We start from the raw sequence: 27,565 nt of genomic DNA on the forward strand, positions 1-27,565 counted from the left end.
ATGGTGGGCGAAATCTGAGTGGTGTTGCGACCCCATACCTCAGGTCAAAATGTCACTTGGTTTGGGGACCTTCTCAAATGTGGGAGCCTAGGGCAAACTGTCCTTTTTGCCTTACACCCCTCCCTAAGCAGCTCTGTGATTAGGTCGTGAATTACCCTTTGCTTTTCCCGTAACCAACCCAGCAATATTGTTAATCTATCCAACTATACTCTTAACCCAGCAGAAGAATCTGTCCTATCTCGGGGCCTCTCCTTTTGCCCCTCCACCCCCACGAACATGATACAGTTCTGGGGTGACCTAGAATCCTATTTTCGACATCTCCGACTCAAGGAATATTTCCAACACACCTCTGACCAACATATTAACCCACAGAGACCTTCCTACCAACACTACAAAAAGAAGGATTCTGGGTGGACTCCTCCTGAAGGGTCGAAACAGCAGCCTGGACTTCTACATAGAGTGCTTCCGCTGACGTGCACGAGCTGAAATTGTGGAAAAGCAGCATCACTTGCCCCATAACCTCAGCCGTGCAGAACACAATGCCATCCACAGCCTCAGAAACAACTCTGACATCATAATCAAAAAGGCTGACAAAGGAGGTGCTGTCGTCATCATGAATAGGTCAGAGTATGAACAAGAGGCTACTAGGCAGCTCTCCAGCACCACTTTCTACAAGCCATTACCCTCTGATCCCACTGAGAGTTACCAGAAGAAACTACAGCATTTGCTCAAGAAACTCCCTGAAAAAGCACAAGAACAAATCCACACAGACACACCCCTAGAACCCTGACCTGGGGTATTCTATCTGCTACCCAAGATCCATAAACCTGGAAATCCTGGACGCGCCATCATCTCAGGCATTGGCACCCTGACAGCAGGATTGTATGGCTATGTAGACTCCCTCCTCAGGCCCTACGTTACCAGCACTCCCAGCTATCTTCGAGACACCACTGACTTCCTGAGGAAACTACAATCCATTGGTGATCTTCCTAAAAACACCATCCTACCCACTATGGATGTAGAAGCCCTCTACACCAACATTCCACACAAAGATGGACTACAAGCCATCAGGAACATTATCCCCGATAATGTCACGGCTAACCTGGTGGCTGAACTTTGTGACTTTGTCCTCACCCATAACTATTTCACATTTGGGGACAATGTATACCTTCAAATCAGCGGCACTGCGATGGGTACCCGCATGGCCCCACAGTATGCCAACATTTTTATGGCTGACTTAGAACAACGCTTCCTCAGCTCTCGTTTCCTAATGCCCCTACTCTACTTGCGCTACATTGATGACATCTTCATCATCTGGACGCATGGAAAAGAAGCCCTTGAGGAATTCCACCATGATTTCAACAATTTCCATCCCACCATCAAACTCAGCCTGGACCAGTCCACACAAGAGATCCACTTCCTGGACACTACGGTGCTAATAAGCGATGGTCACATAAACACCATCCTATATCGGAAACCTACTGACCGCTATTCCTACCTACATGCCTCTAGCTTTCATCCAGATCATACCACATGATCCATTGTCTACAGCCAAGCTCTACGATATAACTGCATTTGCTCCAACCCCTCAGACAGAGACAAACACCTACAAGATCTCTATCATGCATTCCTACAACTACAATACCCACCTGCTGAAGTGAAGAAACAGATTGACAGAGCCAGAAGAGTACCCAGAAGTCACCTACTACAGGACAGACCCAACAAAGAAAAGAACAGAACGCCACTAGCCATCCACTTCAGCCCCCAACTAAAACCTCTCCAATGCATCATCAAGGATCTACAACCTATCCTGAAGGACGACCCATCACTCTCACAGATCTTGGGAGACAGGCCAGTCCTTGCTTACAGACAGCCCCCCAATCTGAAGCAAATACTCACAAGCAACCACACACCACACAACAGAACCACTAACCCAGGAACCTATCCTTGCAACAAAGCCCATTGCCAACTCTGTCCACATATCTATTCAGGGGACACCATCATAGGGCCTAATCACATCAGCCACACTATCAGAGCTCGTTCACCTGTGCATCTACCAATGTGATATATGCCATCATGTGCCAGCAATGCCCCTCTGCCATGTACATTGGTCAAACCGGACAGTCTCAACGTAAAAGAATAAATGGACGCAAATCAGACGTCAAGAATTATAACATTCAAAAACCAGTTGGAGAACACTCCAATCTCTCCGGTCACTTGATTACAGACCTGAGGGTGGCTATCCTTCAACAAAAAAACTTCAAAAACAGACTCCAACGAGAGATTGCTGAATTGGAATTAATTTGCAAACTGGATACAATTAACTTAGGCTTGAATAGAGACTGGGAATGGATGAGTCATTACACAAAGTAAAACTATTTCCCCATGTTATTTCTCCCCCACCCCCCACTGTTCCTCAGATGTTCTTGTTAACTGCTGGAAATAGCCTACCTGCTTGTCACCATGAAAGGTTTTCCTCCTCCCCCCCCTCCCCCGCTGCTGGTGATGACTCATCTTAAGTGATCACTCTCTTTACAGTGTGTATGATAAAACCCATTGTTTCATGTTCTCTGTGTGTGTATATCAATCTCCCCTCTGTATTTTCCACCAAATGCATCCGATGAAGTGAGCTGTAGCTCACGAAAGCTTACGCTCATATAAATTTGTTAGTCTCTAAGGTGCCACAAGTACTCCTTTTCCCTTTGCTTGTAGTAAGACTAAAGCCTGATCTACATTAGAAAGTCATACCAACAAAACTCTCCATTGTTCTGTAAAGCTTGGTGTGCATCCATACTTAATTGTGTCTCCTACAAAAAAACCTCCCACTTTCTCCAGCTGTTATACCTGTTTTCAGAGCAATATAGGCCCCTTGCAGTTCAGTTCTTTTGGCATAGTAGCACTCTGGACTCACATGTACCTACACCCCTATAAACAGTCCTTCAGCTGCAGCCCCACAAAGCAACATTCCCTTTAAGAATTTCCTCTCCAATAGTACATTTGATTGAACTCTGCTGCCCAGGAGGTCACAGTGGCCAGAAGTTCACCTCATTTTAAATACCCAGTGCAGTCTTCTTCACAGCCACATCTGTTCCTCTTACCTGCCATCTTTTGCTGAAAACATGGCTTCTTGCATTCAGTCTCATGCTGTTGCTTTATCCAGGAAGGAGATGCACTATGGGGAGAGGAGCCATGTGCAGGCACAGCTACCGCCCTCCCTCAGGAACAAGAATATCACAGTGACTTGGAAAGGAGATGGTAAAACTCTAAATTCATTCTTGAGTCAGCTTCAGTTGAATCTCTCTAAGCACTGCATCCTTGCAAATACAAAAGGATTGTATGTGCTGCCCTTACAGTGGAACAGAGAGCTGCTTTCCTCTTTGCTGCATCTGAGTTTGCAGTGGCAAGTTCGTAAATGTCATATGAAAGTGTATGATTATGGGATAAATCAGAGGGAATTGTGGGCATTTGACCCCAACCTTTAGAATACTCTGAGAGGTGTGTGAGTATCTCACAATGTAAAACAACAGGAAGGTCAGATCATATATCTGTGTGTGTGTTCATTAACCTGTGTACATGAGACAGTTAGGAAGGTTAGTTAGGATATCTGGGTGCAGAGGTATCAATATGTTGAGGACACTTATCTCTGTACCTCAGTCATGCTTGATCTGAAAAGAGCAGTTGAACAACCAGCCACACATAGGAGACCGTTTTTAGTATAGGTGGAGCTGGTAGCACTGCTTATTAGTAAGGTTGCCCAACATTTTCCAAAACAAGATCCTGTTTTCAGTTGCTTACAAAAACAGGACTGGGACAGTGAAGAGGCTGAAGAGGACATGGGCAGAAGTGATCAGGTTTGAGGAAACAAGATACAGAAGGGTCTGTGACCACTAGAGCACATTCCTTTCCAGAACCTGGAAAGGAACCCCAGATTCCTGAATTTCAGCATTTCTCTGCTGTCAGCAAATAACCGTGAAACCCACCGGCAAAGTGTGTCTCTCATCCCCCTCAAGTGCTAGAGGATGGCAACCTACTACTCATATCAGTTACTCTGTTAGCTCAAGTGGTAGAGGTCTGTGTGGTGGAGCTAAAAGATCCAACCCTCCTGATGACCCAGGTGGGGGCTGATAAGGTTTCAACTGGAGTATTGTGTCCAGTTCTTAGTGCCACATTTCATGAGGGATGTGGACAATTGGAGAAAGTCCAGAGGAGAGCAACAAAAATTATTAAAGGTCTAGAGAACATGACTTATGGGGAAAGATTGAAAAAACTGAGTTTGTTTAGTCTGGAGAAGAGAAGACTGAGGGAGAAATGATAACAGTTTTCAAGTACATAAAAGTTTGTTCTTGTTAACCTTTGAGGATAGGACAAGAAGTAATGGGTTTCAGTTGCAGCAAAGTGACAGGTTTCAGAGTAGCATCCATGTTAGTCTGTATCCGCAAAAAGAAAAGGAGTACTTGTGGCGCCTTAGAGACTAACAAATTTATTTGAGCATAAGCTTTCATGAGCTACAGCTCACATTCCACTGCATGCATCCGACGAAGTGAGCTGTAGCTCACGAAAGCTTATGCTCAAATAAATGTGTTAGTCTCTAAGGTGTCACAAGTACTCCTTTTCTAGTTGCAGCAAAGGAGGTTTAGGTTGGACATTAGGAAAAACTTCCTGACAGGGTGGTTAAGCACTGGAACACACTGCCTAGGGAGGTTGTGGAACTTTGGTCATTGGAGGTTTTTAAGAGCAGGTTAGACAAACGCCTATCAGGAATGGTCCAGTTATTACTTTGTCCTGTCTTAAGTGCCGGGGACTAGACTAGATCACCTATTGAGGTCCCTTCCAGTCCTACACGTCTGTGGTTCTATGATTATGTCATATGATGAAATTTGTTTTTTCAGTTTGTTTTTATAAAATGTAGGAAATTACACACAAAATAACTGTGTTAAAAGAACCATTATTAAGGTTGAAAAGTTAAGCACTCAAAAGTTAGGAAACACGAGAATTAAGATTGCCTAATTCAGCCTCTGTAGTATGTATGTTTTATGATACAGTTTAGTTACATGATCATATACTGTTTTTTTCACAGGACCCCTGCATTTTTTAGTGTACAGGAGGGACCTGCTCTGGGATACTCTGGGATCTGCTCGTCTATACTACAGGAAAAACTCGAACTAAGCTACGCAATTTGAGTTATGTGAATAGTGTAACTCAAGTCGATGTAGCTTAGATCTACTTACCACGGAGTGCATACTATGCAATGTCAACTCCCCTTACGCTTCTCAATCCAGTGGAGTACAGGAATCGACAGGAGAGCGATCTGTGGTAGATTTAGCAGGTCTTCACTAGACACGCTAAATCAACCGCCGATGCATCGATCGCCACGCACCGATCTCCCAATAAGTGTAGACAAGCCCTCAGAGTTACAAACGCCTCAGGAATGGAGGTTGTTTGTAACTCTGAAATGTTCATAATGCTGAACAAAATGCTGTGGTTGTTGTTTCAAAAGTTTACAACTGAACATTTACTTAATACAGCTTTGAAACTTTACAATTCAGAAGAAAAATGCTGCTTTAGCCATCTTCATTTAAATGAAACAAGCACAGAAACAGCTTCCTTACCCTGTCAAATCTTTCTTTTTAAACTTTTCCTTTATCTTTGTAGTAGTTTACGTTTAACACAGTACTGTACTGTATTTGCCTTTTTTTTTTGGGTCTGTGCTGCTACCTGATTGTGTACTTCCAGTTCTAAATGTGCTATGTGGTTGATTGGTCTGTTTGTAACTCTGGTGTTCATAACTCTGAGGTTTTATTGTAAATGAAATGGAGCAGGGATATTCTTGGTTATGACATACCTCCCCTGCATACTGCTGCCAGTTTTGTTTAGAGTTTGAACTTTTGAAAGAATAATTATAATGTTTTGTTCAGTTACAAACAGCCTCCATTCCTGAGGTGTTCATAACTCTGAGGTTGTACTGTATTGCTAAAAGGATATATAAAATCAAATGTCCAAAAAAAATGTCTTTACCACCAATCTAATCAGGAATCAAAGATTTGCATGTTATATTAACTTGTTAGATTAGCTCCAAGGTAAATAATGCTTTCTTATTAACTCTGGAGTTGTTTGCGTGTGTGATGTGAATGGTTAACATTGTTCTGTTCCAGATCTCAGTGTTACTTGATCTTTGAGAAGGTAAACAAAAGAAGCTTACTAACTCCTGGCATAATTTTTCAGGCAATTGTTAGCCAGGGTTTGTCATTTAGATAACAATATTGAAAATATACTGAGTTTATCCATTAAATTACATGACAGCACAAAAGCAAGAAAAACTCAAATGTATATGTATTGTTTTTTGTAGCTTCTTTTATATGTAGAAAACATCAAACTATTTATAAGCTGTCATTAAATCTCTGTGATTCATTCTTGATGTGCAAATCACTATTTCTTTTTCATTTTGGAATAAACACAGAATAAAAAGATAGGGGCAATCTTGATGTTCTTAGCTCGGATTTACTCAGCACTACCATAAAAGTTTTACCTGAATAAGGATAGGAGCTTTGCCAGATTAGGGAGTTGACCCTATTGGTAATTAGTCTGTAAATGTTAGTATAGTCTTAGTCTGAGTGAAACAAGTGTCTTTCTGTTTTTAACCCTACTTGTGTGTTCCTCTGGCCAATTATTGTGTTACTTTAAATGATTATTTTAAAAAAATAAGCCAAAGTAAAAAATCAAAATGATTAAATTATGCTGAATCTGAAACTGAATCAGAAAGCTTTATTTTCCTGAACTAGTTAATAGTTTACATTTTCCAACGGAAGTGCTTCCATTCCTGGGAGAGAAGGAGTAAATGGGACTTCCTTGGACAACCTTTTCATTTTAAAACCAAGACTAGTCTGACAGCAAGATTTGTACCTTCTTAAGTAAATATTACTGTTTAACCATATGACTTGTGGAAGCTTGTTAAGTGACGTGACTCACCTAGATAAAGTTATTTTTAGAGATGTAATTTGTACTGTGTAGAAGGGCAAAAAAAAAATGCTGGTAAAGAGCTAAATCCCTCATTATGGTTTACAAAGCTCATGAAACAGCATCCATGCAAAAGATGACTAAGCAAGGGTCTATTGCCACTTTCAGGAATTTACAGACATGAGTCATCCACTTACTGTCTGCAGATACACCACCAAGGTACTTGTGAGACAGCTTTGATTTGGAAATAGCACTTACATTCAACATGAATACTTTTTTTGTGTTTCTTAAGTATCTAAGTACTGTGGCTAAATAATATGCCAAACCAAAGCTTGCTTTTGTAATCTTCACAATTCAGATGCTCACTTAAAAAAGTGTGATTTATTTTGCACTTGTGGCACCTTAGAGACTAACAAATTTATTAGAGCATAAGCTTTCGTGAGCTACAGCTCACTTCATCGGATGCATTTGGTGGAAAAAACAGAGGAGAGATTTATATACACACACACAGAGAACATGAAACAATGGGTTTATCATACACACTGTAAGGAGAGTGATCACTTAAGATAAGCCATCACCAACAGGGGGGGGGGGGGAGGAAAACCTTTCATGGTGACAAGCAGGTAGGCTAATTCCAGCAGTTAACAAGAATATCAGAGGAACAGTGGGGGGTGGGGTGGGAGGGAGAAATACCATGGGGAAATAGTTTTACTTTGTGTAATGACTCATCCATTCCCAGTCTCTATTCAAGCCTAAGTTAATTGTATCCAGTTTGCAAATTAATTCCAATTCAGCAGTCTCTCGTTGGAGTCTGTTTTTGAAGCTTTTTTGTTGAAGTATAGCCACTCTTAGGTCTGTGATCGAGTGACCAGAGAGATTGAAGTGTTCTCCAACTGGTTTTTGAATGTTATAATTCTTGACATCTGATTTGTGTCCATTCATTCTTTTACGTAGAGACTGTCCAGTTTGGCCAATGTACATGGCAGAGGGGCATTGCTGGCACATGATGGCATATATCACATTGGTAGATGCGCAGGCGATCCATTGTCTACAGCCAAGCGCTACGATATAACCGCATTTGCTCCAACCCCTCAGACAGAGACAAACACCTACAAGATCTCTATCATGCATTCCTACAACTACAATACCCACCTGCTGAAGTGAAGAAACAGATTGACAGAGCCAGAAGAGTACCCAGAAGTCACCTACTACAGGACAGGCCCAACAAAGAAAACAACAGAACGCCACTAGCCATCACCTTCAGCCCCCAACTAAAACCTCTCCAACGCATCATCAAGGATCTACAACCTATCCTGAAGGACGAGCCATCGCTCTCTCAGATCTTGGGAGACAGACCAGTCCTTGCTTACAGACAGCCCCCCAATCTGAAGCAAATACTCACCAGCAACCACACAACAGAACCACTAACCCAGGAACCTATCCTTGCAACAAAGCCCGTTGCCAACTCTGTCCACATATCTATTCAGGGGATACCATCATAGGGCCTAATCACATCAGCCACACTATCAGAGGCTCGTTCACCTGCGCATCTACCAATGTGATATATGCCATCATGTGCCAGCAATGCCCCTCTGCCATGTACATTGGCCAAACTGGACAGTCTCTACGTAAAAGAATGAATGGACACAAATCAGATGTCAAGAATTATAACATTCAAAAACCAGTTGGAGAACACTTCAATCTCTCTGGTCACTCGATCACAGACCTAAGAGTGGCTATACTTCAACAAAAAAGCTTCAAAAACAGACTCCAACGAGAGACTGCTGAATTGGAATTAATTTGCAAACTGGATACAATTAACTTAGGCTTGAATAGAGACTGGGAATGGATGAGTCATTACACAAAGTAAAACTATTTCCCCATGGTATTTCTCCCTCCCACCCCACCCCCCACTGTTCCTCTGATATTCTTGTTAACTGCTGGAATTAGCCTACCTGCTTGTCACCATGAAAGGTTTTCCTCTCCCCCCCCCCCCCCCCCCCCCCCCCCCCCCGCTGTTGGTGATGGCTTATCTTAAGTGATCACTCTCCTTACAGTGTGTATGATAAACCCATTGTTTCATGTTCTCTGTGTGTGTGTATATAAATCTCTCCTCTGTTTTTTCCACCAAATGCATCCGATGAAGTGAGCTGTAGCTCACGAAAGCTTATGCTCTAATAAATTTGTTAGTCTCTAAGGTGCCACAAGTACTCCTTTTCTTTTTGCGAATACAGACTAACACGGCTGCTACTCTGAAACCTGTTATTTTGCACTGTGATGCATTCTACATAATGACAGGTTTCAGAGTAGCAGCCGTGTTAGTCTGTATTCGCAAAAAGAAAAGGAGTACTTGTGGCACCTTAGAGACTAACAAATTTATTAGAGCATAAGCATTGATGAAGTGAGCTGTAGCTCACGAAAGCTTATGCTCTAATAAATTTGTTAGTCTCTAAGGTGCCACAAGTACTCCTTTTCTTTTTGCATTCTACATAGTAAAATATAAATGTGGTCTGCAGTTGATACAATTTTGCCAACATTTAACTCTGTGCCCTTTTATACTATACAGAAGCAGATTTTATCTGTATTCTATAATACATAGTTATATCATTTGTATAACCAGTAAAGGGCAAAAATCTTCTCCATCACACCTTTGCCTCCTCCACAAAAACTCAGGTTTGACCGAGAGCAAAATATGACCTTTTATCTTCAAAACCACTTGTAAATATTAACTTATAACATGTTTGCTTATTTTATGTGATGTGAAAACTTTGGGGCTGAATTCAAACTTGACATAAGAAACTACTACTTTATTAACTCCAGTGGATTTATGCCCACTATGCCAGCAATGAATTTGGCCCTTAATGTCTACTTCTGAAATAATAGCTGGCTATTTGAGATCTGTAGAGCAGGTTAAAGTTCAAAGCCATTTCCTGTTTTCTTGAACTATAGGTGTGGTTGTGCTCCATAATTAGGGTCACATTTTTGCTTCATGAGACTCAGCTCACATCCTTAATTAGAGAAGCACTTGGTTTAAAAAATGGGAGTTTTGGTTATCCTTTGTATTATCAGGTGGACAATAGCTTTGGAAATCAAAGGCAACTACCATTACTTTTCAAGATTTGGCTTGAAGTTCAAGATGGTACTGCTCTTGGCCAGGAGTGGACAGTTCAAATGTAAACCTATCTATGTTGATCATCTGGTTCCACAGTTTACATTATATTTGACTCCTGAAAGTCTACCTAAATTTTTTGGTTCAGAAAAGGAGGAAGCTCTTTCTTTCTTTCTTTCTTTCTTTCTTTCTTTCTTTCTTTCTTTCTTTCTTTCTTTCTTTCTTTCTTTCTTTCTTCTCTTGCTGTACCTCTGTTGAAAAAATACTCTGAAAGATGAAAGGCTAATCACAGAAAATGAGAGCTTCTCTGAAGTGACAGCAATGTCTCTATAGTGCTTTTAGACAGTAGCTCTACTGCTAGATACTTTTTCTTAAAAACAAAGCTTTTGGTTTAGTTAATGGGAGGAAAAATGCTATTACTGCCTCTTTCACATAGAGAGAGGTTTTCAGAATCAAGCTAATGGAGACCAGAAATTCTCTAGTAAAAAGATAAATGAAATAAATAGAGATAATATGATTTAATTTCTTTACTGGAGTTTGCTATCCTTCGTACTTATAAGCAAACAAGTGTTTCATACCATTTGCACAGTTATTTGAGGGAGGATTTTCCTCAAGGAACTGATTCTGCAGAGAGAGCAGATAAAAGTTGTACTAAGAAATGGAGTTTCAATACACAGCACAAAACAAAGTAAACTTCCAACTTCAAAACTGAGAACCAGTCTCGTGGGGTTTCCGTTGCTCTCTACAGAGCAGCTCTTTTGATTCTTTGGCATAAGGGTAATGTCTGTGAGAGAGAGGAACAAGTAGTTTGCTTACTGATAAGTGGCTCATTGTGTGGCAATTCTTTTTCAGGGATATCATGCATTAACTATGCTACCAAGAAGACTTTGACAAAGTATTTCATTTTTTAATCTAATTTTTCTTTTTCTTTTTCTTTAACATAGTAATGTTCTTCCCCAAAATTGATCAAACTAACTCAGATGGACACAAATCAAACATCAAGAATTATAACATTCAAAAACCAGTTGGAGAACACTTCAACTCTTTGGTCACTCAATTACAGACCTAAAAGTAGCAATTCTTCAACAAAAAAACTTCAAAACAGACTCCAACGAGAGACTGCTGAATTGGAATTAATTTGCAAACTGGATACAATTAACTTAGGCTTGAATAAAGACTGGGAGTAGATGGGTCATTACACAAAGTAAAACTATTTCCACATGAAGAAAAGGAGTACTTGTGGCACCTTGGAGACTAACAAATTTATTTGAGCATAAGCTTTCGTGAGCTACAGCTCACTTCATTGGATGCAACATCCAGTGAAGTGAGCTGTAGCTCACGAAAGCTTATGCTCAAATAAATTTGTTAGTCTCTAAGGTGCCACAAGTACTCCTTTTCTTTTTTGCGAATACGGACTAACACAGCTGCTACTCTGAAACCTGTCATTATTTCCCCATGTTTATTCTCCCCTCCCCCCACTGTTCCTGAGACGTTCTTGTCAACTGCTGGAAATGGCTCACCTTGATTATCACTACAAAGGGTTTCCCCCACCCCCACTGGTAATAGCTCACCTTACCTGATCACTCTACTTACAGTGTGTATGGTAACACCCATTGTTTCATGTTCTCTGTGTGTGTATATAAATCTCCCCACTGTATTTTCCACTGAATGCATCCAATGAAGTGAGCTGTAGCTCACAAAAGCTTATGCTCAAACAAATTTGTTAGCCTCTAAGGTGCCACAAGTACTCCTTTTCTTTTTGCGGATACAGACTAACACGGCTGCTACTCTGAAATCAGTCCATCATGTTACCTCTGAAATGTATCAAGTAAGCTTTTGTGTGGGCTGAGTCCCCCAGTTAATCAGAGCCTTATCACGACATAAAACTCAGACGCTGGGTCACTGAACTGGCCAGACATCAGTACTTTAACTGATCTGCTTTAGCCTGAGACCACAGCTGGAATCCCTCATTAAGTTTTGTGTATCTCATTACCATAAACACATGGAGGGAGTGACTGTGGGGTTGGCTGGCTTGATTTGGAGTGCAGGGGAAATAAGGCTTGTCCAGTTCAAAGAGTAGGAAAATTTACGCTATCAGAAAATCTTTCTGAGATTGCTCTATCTTAGGCTGTGGAAGAGGCTTTCAAAGGAAGTGGTGGAAGCATCATATCTTGAAACATTTAAAAATAGAATGCACAAAGCACTAGCAAATATATTGGAAGGAACAATCCTGCTCTGGCGTAGAAATGGGATAGATGATTTAACATGCCTTTTCCATTTTTAGTTGCTATTATTCTCAGCAATTTTACAGTTGGTGGTTGGCTTCTCTTTTGGTACTGCATCTGACATTATTCAGTCAGGATCCTTGACGTCTCAAGATAGGTAGGTAGAATAGGTAGAATTGTGAAGTCACAAATGAAGATTTCTGAGGTCCCAAGTTACCATGAATGAGCTACAGTCTTACAAAACTAAATTGGTGAGCTGACTAAAGAGTTTGTTCTTTTGTCTCTTAGGGTTAGTGGAATGCATCATTTTGGGATATTAAATGGAATAGTGAGGAGTGCTTTGAGGGCCAAATCCTGTATCACTAAAGACAATGCAGGTTTTGCTACTGACTTCAGTGGATGCAGGATGGGCCTTAAAAATAAATACTGAGATTGATGTATGAGTAAAAGTCTTAAAACAAACTAGGGAGACTTTTTAAGTCTACCGAATATAAAAGACCCAAGAAAATGTTATACTCCAAGAATACATTTGGCAATTAAAAGGTTAAGTTTTACCAATTGAAGAGCCTCTGGAATACTCTCTCTTGTAGACTGTTTTTTTGATCTAACAGACCTGACTAATCTTGAGATGGCCTCCTTCCTGGGTGATAAGCAAGGAGAGTTAAAAGAGATAGGATCTAATTCTGGGGATACTTAAGAGTAAAACATTTCTGATATCAGTAACTTTGTAGTTTGAGTTGTTTGTTTGCTTAACACTGATGACTGTGAGTTGGGATTCCTTTGGTCTGTTCTAGATTCTGCAGGTGTGACCTTGATTAAGTCACTTAACCTCTCTGGGCCTCAGTTTGTCCATATGTAAAATGGGGATGATAATACTTGCATCTCCCAGGCAAGGTATAAGGATTAATTATGGCTGATAAAGCACTTTGAGCTCCTCAGATGAAAGGGTCTATACAAGTACAATATTGCTCTGTTTCGCAAAACAGAATGTGTAGTAACATTCCTGAAAGTAGAAACTAAGCTGGAAAAATACAGACTTTAATGCATTAAGCATTAGGGGGAGGGATAGCTCAGTGGTTTGAGCATTGGCCTGGTAAACCCAGGGTTGTGAGTTCAATCCTTGAAGGGGCCATTTAGGGATCTGGGGCAGATATTGGGGATTGGTCCTACTTTGAGCAGGGGTTGGACTAGATGATCTCCTGAGGTCCCTTCCACCCCTGATATTCTATGATCATATTAGAAAGAGAGAGTGAGAGACTGAACTGGTGGAAATACTGTAATTAACCTGTAAATGCACAATAAAATCGTGTCATTTGCTTTGTAAAATAAAATACTTCAGTAAACATAAATTAAGTCAGACATCGAGATAATGTAATCCATGTTTATTGGAAGTACAAGAAGAGATGTTAGAATTCCCCATCATTTTCACTTTTTTCATTTAAGATCTGGTTAGCTACATTTCTTAACCTGAGTTTAGAGTCAATAGGTAGGAATCATATATTTCACAATAAAGATGAAAGCAAGAAAAGGTGTCTCTTTCATGTCATCTTTTTCTTTTGCTGTCTTTGCAGTTGACCTACCACTGTACTTTCCTCGAGACCAGCCAACTCTAACATTTCAGTCAGTCTATCACTTCACTAACAGTGGACAGCTGTATTCCCAGGCCCAGAAAAACTACCCTTACAGCCCACGCTGGGATGGTAATGAGATGGCCAAGAGAGCAAAGTAAGTAAGACTATAATTTAAAAGTTTCATTTGTTAGAGGGTCAAGTGTTGTTCAGTATTAGAGTATAGATTTATCTGTATGCATTGGACATTCTTATATATGGCACTGTTTCTGTCTAGTGTTTTCTTTGGTTATTTTTGTGTTGGAACTGAATGCAGTCTTAATATTCACACATTTGAGTGTAACTTGCATGTTTATATTTTATTATTAATAATCAATTATTATGATATTGCCAAAGGACCAACCAGTGAGGCCCCATTGTGCTAGGCACTGTGCAAACAGTGTAACAGCTAGTCCTGCCCCAAAGATCTTACAATCTAAATAGATAAGACAAACACAGAGTTGGAGGGAAGGGGTGTCACAAACAAGCAGAGTCAACAGTTTGAAGACAGAAAATGTCATATTCATTCCACAATTTTTTTTAGGTGGGTTTTGTTCGCAGGGGGTACGCTAAACAGAAAGAAAAGTGAAGGGTAAGAAACATTGAACAGAAGAGGGGGTAAGGGAAATAGGGCTGGGGAGAAGAGGCTCAGGGGCAGGTGTGGACTGCATCTGAAGTGAAGAGATTCTGAAAGATGGGAAAGGGAATGGGTGGAGCAAACAACCAATCAACACAGGGCAGAGAAAATCCAGTTAAAACCATGGAAAGTTCTCTGAATCTCCCTGCTTTGGCTGCTTCTTTAGCTTGTCCTACCAGCTGGAGACTCTGCACTCCTTCCCCAAGGCCACAAGGCAGATTGGCCAAGAGGCACTTCCTGGATCCCTGTTTCCCCAGAGTATGGGAGGTTCTCCCCTGCACAGTTCTGGGTCTGGGGGATACTGAGGGGAGCGGTGGCCTCATTTTACCCTCTCCCCCCAGTGTAGCAATGGGTTGCTTTGCACCTGCTCCTACTGGCTGGAGTTTCTGATTGTAGTCATCGTATTTACAAATTCAAGGATAACTAAGTATAACTTAGACATTTATATCTTGGTACATAGTACAGTGTTAATGTTAATTAACTATTGCTTTACTTTACTGTAAGCACCAAAGTGCTATATCTAAAACAACATAGAATTAACACAAAGGTGTAGAAAGGAAATAAACCAGAATATACTGTTTAAAATAAGACTTAAAAGTGAGGCAATGAATAAGCAACACACATTTTACCTAGATGGAACTATATGGGCAAAGGCCCTGTACTTAGATGTTGCAAATTGTAGAAATGCTGAAACAGCAATAACTTAGAGTACAAGTTGGACTACAGCAAATATAGACATCAAATATATAAATAAAATAACATATCAGAATTAAGGGCTTTGAACACCAGAATCAAAAGATTAAAATGAATTAGCAAAGGGCACTTAAACAAGGAAGTCAAAAGAAAATAGCTCAGCTGCAAAAATCAGGTGAATGATGCACATGGTTGTATAGATTATAACTTGGGATGGGTAGAAGTAAACTGTGAATAAATGAAACACATGCAAATTTTATAATGCCTTAAGTAATATGGACAATATCAAATAGTAGCATTTGGGATTCTGGATGACATATTGCACTAGGTATGTGTTTTTGATTGTTTATAATAATTGACTTTTTAGGAGCACTGTCTCCTGTTAAACGTATTTTCTTTTTGTTGAGTTGGTTTGTTAGGATTGATGAGGGATATGCAAGTGCCAGAATATTACATATGTTTTGTTTAAAAGAATGAAAAATATAACTCGGAAGCATCATTGTGAGTTATTTCATGCCTGAACTGGACAATACATTAGTTGGGGGGGGGGAGTTGTACACAAACACACACTCTGTCTGCGCTATACTCATATACAAATCAGCACATGCAAGTTGAACCTCCCTGCCCAATCACCATTCCTAACAGTCCTTTAGAAAAGCACTGACTGCATAATTTTTCTTTAGTATTACCTCTAGACATTTTTTGAGGTTTGTCACCTCTGAGTCTTCGCATATAAGAAGAGTTAGATTAAATATAAATACATACAGTAGAGGGAGTAGAGTGTGAGCAGGTGGGGGAAGAGAGAAGATTGGGGTATCCATCTCTTAAGCACAAAGGAAGAGAGAAGCTCTTCTGTTTATAGTGGTATGTTTGTGGGAGTGACTGCAGACTTTACTGCATCTTGCAGGGTGGGCAGCCCAGATTTAAAAAAAAAAACCTACTCTCTATTGGGAAGAAAGCAGCAGTTTCTCTCTTTGGATTTGTCTACACTGGGAAAATGAATAATGTTTTAGTTAATACATTTTAAGCTCCATGTAACATCTAGTGTAGACAAAGACAATCTCCACGCTGTATTTTCCACTGCATGCATCCGATGAAGTGGGCTGTAGTTCACAAAAACTTATGCTCAAATAAATTTGTTAGTCTCTAAGGTGCCACAAGTCCTCCTTTTCTTTTTGCGCATACAGACTAACATGGCTGCTACTCTGAAACAGGTTAAGATGTGTTAGCCAAGGTTACTTTAGGTCACACCTACACTAGAAAGTTTTATTGGTAGTATTTCTGCCAGCATGTCCTGCCGATTTTGCAATTCGAGTAGAGCATGGGCAGATTCAACTGCCTTTGCCAGTGCAGAACGCCTTCAAGTCGAGAGGTTGTATCGGAGAAAAAGTGTGTTTCTCTACAGGAAGGCATCCCAGTGTGCCCCACACCACGGTCCAGCTTCCTGGGACTTCTGGAAGTGTATTGTGAGAAACCAGTACTCCTCTCAGGGAACTGTGGGACCTTGGGGTCAAGTTCCCTCTGTTCCCACCATGATCTTCTCTTTCACACCACTTCCTAAAATTCCCACAGTTCCTTGTACCAGTTTTCAATCTCTCTGCCACCTCACTGGCAAAAGCATTGGAATTCTCATATCAATTTTAGAGACAGGGCACCTGCTTCTTCTGTATTTGTGGAACTTCAGCAACTATCACGGAGGCCAGGCATGCAACAGTGAAAATGAGAAAACTGAGGAGGAGAGAATGATGCAGACAGTGAATGAAAGTCACCTGATGCTGCAGGCATTCACTGACCAGCTACACATGGTGGAACAGCACTTCTGGGCCTGTGAAATAAGCACTGATGGTTGGGAATGGATTCAAATCTGGGATGCTCAGGCAGTGGCTTGAGAACTTTCAGATGCAGAAGGTCACGTTTCTGGAATTGTGTGCTGAACTCACCCCAGCCTTCCAGTGCAGAGACACCAAAATGAGAGCTGTTTTGATAGTGGAAAATGGGTAGCAATCTTGCTGTGGAAGCTTGCGATCCTAGATTGCTATCAGTTGGTGTTGGAAAGTCTTCAGTGGGGACAGTCATCATCCAGGTGTGCAAGCCTGTTAATTGTCACCTGCTGCACAGGATTGTGATTCTGGGCAATGTGCAGGAAATAATAGACTGCTGATTCAGTGCAGTGGACTTCCTGAACTGTGGTGGAGTAATAAAGGAAATGCATATTTTGATCCTGGCCCACCCACCCCCATCCCTCAGACTGAATACTTAGAAAGCAGTACTTTTCATGGTTATGCAGGCATTAGTGGATCACCAGGAAGGTTTCACTGACATTAGCCAAGGGTAGTCAGAGAAAGTGCATAATGAGTTCCTCCTCAGGACTCAACTGAGTCAAGTTCAGCTGACTCTGGCTCTCCACTGGATCTGCATCCTCTGTGTCCGTGTCCTTGACAAGCTCTTCTTTGCTGTGCACTGCTGGGGTTCCCTCCTCAGGATCTCACATAATGTCCACTGTCACTTTTGGGGTAATGGTAGGATCCCCACCAAATATGGCATCTAACTTTGCATAGAAGCAGCAGGTATGTGGGGCAGCCCCAGATTTTCTGTTGGCCTCCCTTGCCTTTTGTCCAGCTGCTGCAGTTCCTTCTTCTTCACCCAACGTTGATGCCCCTCCCTGTTGTGCCCCAGCTGCATTCCCTCTGCAATGTCCAAATAGACATCTTTACTTTTGCAGTTATTCTGCATCTGGGCTTGCACTGCTCCTCCCCACAGGCTGAGAAAATCCAAGACTTCTTTCCTGACCAGGCAGCAGTGCAAGGTTTACCTGTTTCTTTATGGGTATCCATATCTGTCTGCTCTGAGGTAGGCTTCCGGAAGAGATGCATTTCCAAAACATGCTGGTGTTTTAAAGTGTTTTGGCAGGAGGAGGAATTCTGGTCACTGTGACTCCTTGACAAGAGACTTCAGAATGGTGATCAGGAGGGTCATTGTCACAGGGACAGGGGCATTATAGGTCTATTCCCAGAGGACTGTTTTTACTGGCATAGGTAATACATGATCCACAAAGACATTGTAGCAGTGGAATAGTGCAGGTAGAGGGGCTTATGTCATTCAGGGAGATGGTTTAATGAGACCAACAGAAAGTTAGAGTTTTACTACCAGGACTCAAAAGTAAGTGTGGACACAAAGAAAGATGTGCCAAACTAAGGTATGTTTTATGGTAACATTTTGTAATGTGGCCCAATCCTTAGGACCAGCTAACACATTTCACCACAACCAGCTAATTCATTTTTAACATGACTCTCTACACTAGGGGCTAAAGTGTATTTGAGCTTTTTAATTCAAACATGTTAGTTAGCACATTTGAAAACAACACACAATTCCCCAGAATAGACAAACCTTTAAACTCATATGAGCCATCTGTTTAAAAGTGTGCCAAAGATGTTGTCCTAAAATATGTGGCTAGCATAAGAATGTATAGTACATTATGGAAAGCTAGCATCTGTGTTTGTGCAGTACCTGTGAAATAAAATATCTTTGTGTGGTTTCCATGGGAAAGCTCTTGATTTTTTCTTAAGTAGGCATTCAAGTGTACATGAACTATGTCTTTAAAGAATATGCAGACTCTGAGCCTGTGATTTCACGAAGGAATATTGTAAATAACGCTTGTTTGTTTATGCAAATTATGTTCAGTTGTTAGACATATTCTGACTGAGTTTCTGCCCCGACTTGCACCCTGTGAAGCTTCATGGCTTTCAGCGGAGCTGCAAGGAGCTCAAGTTAGGGATGCATTTAGTCCTTTATCCTAGTGTTAGCCTAAATAAAGTATTTTATTTGTCAAAAATTGCAGAAGAGTGGAAAACTGGTATCCCAATAAATACTTATACTTCAGGGTTTATGTGCTCTCTCCAACTTGGCTATTCCAATTTTGTTTCTGAATAATACTGTTACCATCCACCCACTCGCTGGTGTGTTTGCTTAATGTGGCATTACAGATTTACGTGCCCCTGCATGCTCTGTATGGGTCCAGGCTTGAGTGGGGCTTACGTGCTCAACCAGTGGTTTCCAGCTTTTTGTAATACATTTGGGTATGAATCTCCTTACATTTGTTTTAGCAACCATTCTTCATATAGTGACATCAGCCAGTATCTCATCTCATCTGCCTTCATTCTTTTATGAGAGGAGACTAAGAAAACTTGGCTTGTTTAGCCTAGCAAAATGAAGGTTGAGAGGGGTTATGATTGCTTGCTAAAAATACATGAGGAGGATAAACACCAGGGAATGACAAGAGCTATATAAGCTAAAGAGCAATGTTGGCACAAGAACAAATGGATATAAACTGGAAATTAGAAGGAATGAGGTTCTGGAACCGCCTTCCACTAGGAGGAGTTGGGGCAAATGACCTAACTAGTTTTAAGATGGAGCTTGATACATTTATGAGTGGGATTATATGGTGGCAATAGCAGGGGACTGGACTTAGTGACCCAGGAGGTCCCTTCCAGTCCTGTATCCCATGTTCCTATATGAAGTCAATTATATGGCTTACCACATCTTAGACAAAATATCTATTGATATTGTTTACACTGTTTTAAAAAAAGTCTTTACTAGTACCCTGAAACTCTTGGTTTCCATCTATGATACTTTGGATGGCCTTGAAAAGTTTAATATTTACAATTCATGCAAAACTTTCTTCAGTTTTTATTTCCTACCCTTACGTTGGCACAAGTAAACATCATAGTGCAAAATTATTGGGAAGAATTAAATCTGTATTATAGTTTTCTCCCAGCCTGCTAATAAAAAGGATTCCATGGGAAAAAAAAAAACCTTCTGAACACAAACATTCAAATGATTGTTTCAGATCCACTCAGGATCTTTTAACAGTAGATTTTTTTAAATCAGCTTTTCTGCATCCACACATCAGCTATCCACATGTAGTCTTTTTTTGTGTGTGTCTATATTATAGTAAACGATCCAGAAGTTATAATAAAGTTTAAAAATTCAAAATGGAGGGTAGGGAGGAAGAAAGGTGATAATGAATGAAGAAGATAATGGAAAAGAGATGTGCTCTAGCTACACTCAAATGCCACCTGAATAAATAATAATAATAATAATGGAATATTATACATCTGAGCTTTACAACTCCAGGATGCACTACCACATATTAAGCGAGTTTTCTGTACCATAGAAGAGAACCCCAGGAATTGAGAAAATTCCAAATAATCCTGACACCCAATCACCCTTTCTAAAATTGTATGTCAGAACTTTTTATTTATTAGAACTTATGATTTGCAGCAACAAATGGTAAGTTACATTTAGAAACCTGGTCATCCATCATTATTTAATATGTCCTGCACAAAGCAGTGCATTCACTGGAATCCTGTGTCTTGTAACAAATGACTCTCTACCAGGCACACCAATTAAAGAGAAAATGGTTAAAAAATATTCACAATCCCCAAAGAAAAAAGTTAGAGCCAGGAAGGCTTTCCCCACCAGTCTGCATCCTCCTTCAAGAGCGTATTAGCATTGTATATCCTTTGCTATTGTTCTCTGCTTTGTATTGTCCAGCCACTTGTAAAGATTGCCCTGGATGAAGGCTCTCACTGCATGAAAAGCACTCCAAAGTATATCTACTATTGAATACCAAATATATATATATATTACATCCTACAGCTTGCAGTTTCTGTATTGTACCTCATGCTTCTTTGGTTTTACTTGCAAAGCTTGCTAAATCTGGATGTATACTAAATGTGTACTTTGTGCTTAAAGTGGGTTTAGCTGGGTCTGGTCAAGTCAACCACAACTATGGTGTTTTACCTGCTCGCTATCCAAAGCGTTATCTTCATGTGCATTAATCGCAATCCAGTTGGTGATAATAATGATTTGCAGTCAAACTTAACAGAGCAAAACAAAACAAAAAAACATAAGATCCACCAAAAACTACTCTGAACGTTGGGTCCCAGGAACTATCTTTGACAGCAGCAATTATGAAAAAGAAAAAAGAAACTCTTGCTGTTCTTGGCTAAAGCCTTGCAGTAGAAACAGAGGTAGTGGGTTTTCTTTCCAAGGATCAGCTGAGGGCAGATTTTATTTTCCCCAGATGGTCTTTCCCCCTGAGCCTCAAAGAGCCAGTAAATTCTAATATAGCAATAGAATATGACCCAGCTGTGTAAGGTTTGTGGTGGACTTAATTCAGTTTTATGACTCTTCAAATCAAAACTCATATTCATTGACAGAGCAGCATCCTGACATGAATTATACACAAAAAGAAGACAGGTAAATGAAAGGAGTGGGGAGTAACATATTTCTAAAGCACAAATGATAACGTTGTTCTTTGTAATACATTATATAATGTTGTTGTATAGGATAACCTTAATATCAAAACCATTTTTAATTGTAAGATACAGTATTATAGGCAAAAATAGCAAATTAATAAACAAAGAATATCTTCCACCTTAATGCTTAAACAGAATAGCATTTCATATCAAGATAATACGCTCTGGGTGTATATACATTGTACAATACATATAACAAAGTCATTCTAGTTTAATCACATTTTTCATGTACAGCTTTGAAACTGACTTCTTGGCTAATTAAGTCTGACACTTAAGATATGGTATGTTAGCTTCTGAGGTGCCTGCCAGGGATTTTCAGTGCTGTCATGCATTATGTGGATTTCAGCCAAGATAGGAGGGCTGGAATACTTGTTTCTGGTCACTTATCATTGAAGGAAAAGAAAAACAACTATTAAAGAACACAAAATACTCACCAGCAACCACACACCACACAACAGAACCACTAACCCAGGAACCTATCCTTGCAACAAAGCCCGTTGCCAACTCTGTCCACATATCTATTCAGGGGATACCATCATAGGGCCTAATCACATCAGCCACACTATCAGAGGCTCGTTCACCTGCGCATCTACCAATGTGATATATGCCATCATGTGCCAGCAATGCCCCTCTGCCATGTACATTGGCCAAACTGGACAGTCTCTACGTAAAAGAATGAATGGACACAAATCAGACGTCAAGAATTATAACATTCAAAAACCAGTTGGAGAACACTTCAATCTCTCTGGTCACTCGATCACAGACCTAAGAGTGGCTATACTTCAACAAAAAAGCTTCAAAAACAGACTCCAACGAGAGACTGCTGAATTGGAATTAATTTGCAAACTGGATACAATTAACTTAGGCTTGAATAGAGACTGGGAATGGATGAGTCATTACACAAAGTAAAACTATTTCCCCATGGTATTTCTCCCTCCCACCCCACCCCCCACTGTTCCTCTGATATTCTTGTTAACTGCTGGAATTAGCCTACCTGCTTGTCACCATGGAAGGTTTTCCTCCTTTCCCCCCCCTGCTGTGGGTGATGGCTTATCTTAAGTGATCACTCTCCTTACAGTGTGTATGATAAACCCATTGTTTCATGTTCTCTGTGTGTGTGTATATAAATCTCTCCTCTGTTTTTTCCACCAAATGCATCCGATGAAGTGAGCTGTAGCTCACGAAAGCTTATGCTCTAATAAATTTGTTAGTCTCTAAGGTGCCACAAGTACTCCTTTTCTTTTTGCGAATACAGACTAACACGGCTGCTACTCTGAAACCTATTAAAGAACACAGAACACTGTATGAAATGAAATATGCATGGGGAAAGAATCTATTTCTACTGAAAGAATATCTAATTTATCTATAGATACATTTTATCAACAAGGAAAATCCACAAAATAAGGCTTTTTGTTTGGCAAACTTGGAATATAAAAAGAGCACTTCATATAAGCTGTTTTATTTTATTGAAAGTTAGAACATTATGTAGGCTAACTTTAAAAATTTGGGCAATAAGCATTATTTGCTCTTAGGTACAGTAGAAATAGGTGCTCTAAAAATACCATTGATCAACTGATTTGATAAACAGATAGTGGGGTTCCCTAAAGGGAGGCAGTCAAGACTGCTAAATCTAAATTAAGACCTATGTGTTTATCTCCAGGGACTTCTGCAATACCCACTTTTTCTTCTGGGCTTTTGAAAAGCGGAAAAGGGCAGGATGAAGTGTCTGGATTTGGGGGGAGTTGGGTTTTAATAATCTAGATGGATACTGGGATTTTAAATGTTGGTTAGTTAAATGATTAAGGTATGTTTAATATTTTTAATTGGTGTCTTGGTCAAATTTGTAACTTTTATGTTACGCATTTGCCTAGAGTACAGACAGGCATGTCTCATCAATCCAGATAAATAAATAAACATTTTAGTTTGTTTTGTTGATTCACATATCCTACAAAAAGTGGAAACATGGACAAATTGCTAAAGAGGAGTACAAAAGAAATAGCACAAGTATAGGGATAAATTCAGAAAGACTAAGGCACAAAATGAGTTACACCTAGCGAGGAACATAGAAGGCTATAAGAAGAGGTTCTTTAAATACATTAGGAGCAAGAGAATGACAAAGAAAAGTGTAGGTCATCTACTTAGTGGAGAAGGAGAATTAATAACTGATGACATCAAGAAGGCAGAGGTGTTGAATGCCTATTTTGCTTCAGTCTACACTAAAAAGATTACTGGTGAGCAGATGATCAGCACACTTAATATCAACAAGGGGGAAGGAACACGAGCCAAAACAGGGAAAAAATAGGTTAAAGAATATTTAGATAAGTTGGATGTATTCAAGTTGTCAGGGCCTGATGAAATTCAGCCTGTTGGGTACTTAAGGAACCAGAAGAAGCAATCTCAGAACTGTTAGCAGTTACCTTTTGAGAACTCATGGAAGATGGGTGAGGTCCCAGAGGACTAGAAAAGGGCAAATACAGGACCTATCTTTAAAAGAGGGGACAAAGAGGAATTATAGACTGGTCAGCCAAACGTAGATACTTGGAAAGATTGTGGAACAAACTATTAAAAAATCAGTTTGTAAGCACTTAGAGAATAATAGGGTTATAAAGAATAGCCAACCTGGATTTGTCAAGAACAAATCATGCCAAGCCAGCCTCATTCCCTTCTTTGACAGGGTAACCGGCCTAGTGGATAGGCAGGAAGCAGTAGATATGATATGACATGACAGCCTCATAAGCAAACTAGGGAAATATGGTCTAGATGAAATTACTATAAGATGGGTATACAACTGGTGAAAGACTGTACTCAAAGAACAGGTATCAACAGTTTGTTATCAAACTGGGAGGGTGTATCTGGAGGAGTCCCACAGGGGTCAGTCCTGATTCCAGTACTATTTAGTATTTTCATTAATGATCCAGATAATGGAGTGAAGAGTATGCTTATAAATTGTGCAGATGACACCAAGATGGGAAGGATTGCAAGCACATAGGAAGACAGGAATAGAATTCAAAATAACCTTGACAAACTATAGAATTGGTCTGAAATTAACAAAATGAAGTTCAATAAAGACAAGTTCAGGGTATTTAGGAAGGTAAAATCAAATGCATAACTACAAAATGGGGAATAGTTGGCTAGGTAGTAGTACTGCTGAAAAAGATCTGGGGGTTATAGTGGATCATTAATTAAACATGAGTCAGTGAAATGATGTAGTTGTGAAATGGCCAATATCATTTGGGGGTGTATTAACAAGAGTGTTGTATGTGAGACATGAGAAATAATTGTCCGGCTTTATTCAGCACTGGTGAGGCCTCATTTGGAGTACTGTGTCCAGTCCTGGGCACCATACTTTTGGAAAGATGTGGACGAATTGGAGAGAGTCCAGAGGAGCTCAGCAAAAATGATAAAAGGTTTAAAAAAGTTGATCTGTGTGGAAGGATTTTAAAAAAACTTGGGCCTCTTTAGTCTTGAGAAAAGAAAACTGAAGGGGGCCTGATAACAGTCTTCAAATAAGTTAAAGGCTGTTGTAAAGAGAACTGAGATCAATTGTTCTCCGTGTCCACTGAAAGTAGGGCAGGAAGTAATGGGATTATTCTGCAGCAAGGGAGATTTAGTTTATATATTAGGAAAATCTTCCTATCTAAGGATAGTTAAGATCTACAGTAGGCTTCCAAGAGAGGTTGTGGAGTCCCCATCATTGGAGGTTTTTAAAAACAGATTGGATAAATACCTGTCCGGGATGGGCTAGGTTTACTAGGTCATGCCTCAGAGGAGGGGGCTGATCTTGATGACCTCTCAAGGTCTCTTTCACCCCTACATTTCTGTGATTCTTCATGGATCTCATCTCATCCCTTTTCCCTCTGACTGCTTGCTCTGTTCTTCTGAATGCCCAAACAGAATTCCTGTATAATTCAGTAACCTGCCTGTGCTCATCAGAATGGAGCCAAACTGGCAGCGCAAAGGGAATGGTTTGACAATATACATCCACACTCAAGAAAACCCACCTTCAAAGGTTTTTGGTTGGCTGATTGCCCTGATGATTAGTCACCAATGTATCACTATTTAACCCTTCTGTTTTGAGGGGCTGATCTTTTTTTTCAGTATCTGAAATAGTTAAATTTTGTTAGAGCCACAGTCATTGCCTATCTTGAATCTCTGTACGGCTTCCTATTTTCTCTTGCAGTCCTTTCAGATATCTCATTTGCAAAGCTATCTAACTCTGGCTCTGATTACATCTTTGTCCTAATCTCTTCCTACATCCCGTCTTCCTCCATAGTTCTACCCACACCTCCCCCACTCCTTACTTCACACATTTTTCATACTGCCTTTTATGCTTGGAACAGCATCTCAGTTACATCATGTCTAGCTCTTTCCTTCTCCTACAAAAATCACACCTGTTCAATAAAGCATTATAGCTATAATTGCCATGCACTATTCTGTGTTTCTGCTGTTTTGTTTTGTAACCACTTGCAACTTTAAACTTGAAGCTCCTCAGGTTTGGGATTTACCATATGGCTCAATTAATCTACTGTCCACACTTTCAGCACTACAGAAGTAAACAACAGTAATAATAAATATACATCAGCCATGTCCTTTTTAAGGAGGATAATCTTTAAAAATATTTACTGAAAAGCTATGGTTAATGCCCTCAAACAAACGGGAAGATAGAGTGGGCCTGTCACACTGTGGATCGCGCAGTTGGGAATTTATTTAGTGAGATTACATTAAGATGAAACACTTGCATGATGCCTCTGGAATATCTTTCATATGATCCACTAGCATAGAAGCTGAACATTCACATGGTGACAGAGAAAATCCAGTGACTCCTATCCTCACAGACAGTTGGGACTCTAAGCACCAACTAATCCCCTGGGGAAAATGGAAGTTAAGAAAGCAGAAGTAAAACTGCTGTGATCTAAGACCACAAGTCTTCATCTGACTAAACCAAGTCTATTTATGAACCCGGGGAGAAGGTGAAGGAAGTAAAATACTTATCTGTTTTGAACAACCAGGCAGAAGGCATCGATAAGCCAGTTTAAAATGCAGGGGGTCTGTTCTGCCATTGATGTTTAATGGGGCTCATACATGTTGCTCACATGAGTTTTAATGCAATATAAATTCACAAATGTAAGTTCACAAATGCTGATAAAAGAATAGACCCTCAGAGAGTCTTGATTTTAAGATATAGTATTTATAGATGATTCAGGAAAGTTACTTTTTTTGTTAGAGTACTCTTAATCCATTTTTGATAGTTGTCTAAAAGGTGATTTAATGTATACTTAGATTTCAACAGCAATTAGATTCTTCTGCATTATCAGTAGAGATCCGTGCTCTTGAGACCAAGGTCAGAGTTCTCTGGAAGCAGTGGCCATGTGTTTGTCCCCTCTCAGAATTGAACGTGTGATGGAAGGTTATATAAGGAGATGTAACCTTGCCTCCAAATTAATTCCTTGACCTATCTTTCAAGAGAATCCAGAACCCTCGTGCTCCTTTTCCTTTACACCCATTTTACCTTCAACGTAGTTAGTTTTTTGTACTTATTTTTTATTTGTTATTTCAGATAGATGGACTAGGCTTTTTGTACTATGTGGTGTATTAGTAAGACCCTCATTATTTATGTGACTGAGCTACACTGAATTCTGTGATAATGTGAATTGATTCAAAAAAGTCATTCAATAACCTGCAGTTTTATTGAAATATTTCTAATAGTGCACAACAAACTACAAATCTAATGTCTATTATTGTTTCCTTTCTGGCAGAATAGTGCCACCTGACATTTCTACAATGGGCCAACCCTTGAAAGACATGTTCAATGACAATTTTTTCTTCTACCGTGGGTGTGAAGTAAATTAGAAATTGTATAGACTCTCTAACCAAAAATTTTGGAGGAGTGAAGAGTTCCTAGTTAAATTCAGAAGTCAACACTTCATTGAGGTGAATGGAGTTTAGAGTTTGCACCTCATAGATTTATGGGGATTCGCTTCGGAAGTTCACACTTTTATGTGGTGATGGAGAGGTGGAAA

The 27,565-nt window shown here is 40.0% G+C and overlaps 1 protein-coding gene across 11 annotated transcripts in view; it reads left to right on the top strand.

Annotated features, from left to right (window-relative positions):
- The window catches only part of BABAM2 (BRISC and BRCA1 A complex member 2), a 309,223-nt gene that overhangs the window by 268,003 nt on the left and 13,655 nt on the right, over positions 1 to 27,565 (top strand). For 5 of the 11 annotated variants that reach the window (XM_043511630.1, XM_043511631.1, XM_038396238.2 and 2 more), the window contains one exon: positions 13,860 to 14,013. The exons of the other annotated variants lie outside the window; for them this stretch is intronic. In XM_043511630.1, coding sequence (XP_043367565.1) covers positions 13,860 to 14,013 — 154 coding nt within the window. The remainder of the gene's footprint in view (positions 1 to 13,859; positions 14,014 to 27,565) is intronic. 11 annotated transcript variants of the gene reach the window in all.

The sequence above is a fragment of the Dermochelys coriacea genome, chromosome 3 (assembly GCF_009764565.3).
Source record: "Dermochelys coriacea isolate rDerCor1 chromosome 3, rDerCor1.pri.v4, whole genome shotgun sequence".
Classification (NCBI taxonomy): domain Eukaryota; kingdom Metazoa; phylum Chordata; order Testudines; family Dermochelyidae; genus Dermochelys; species Dermochelys coriacea.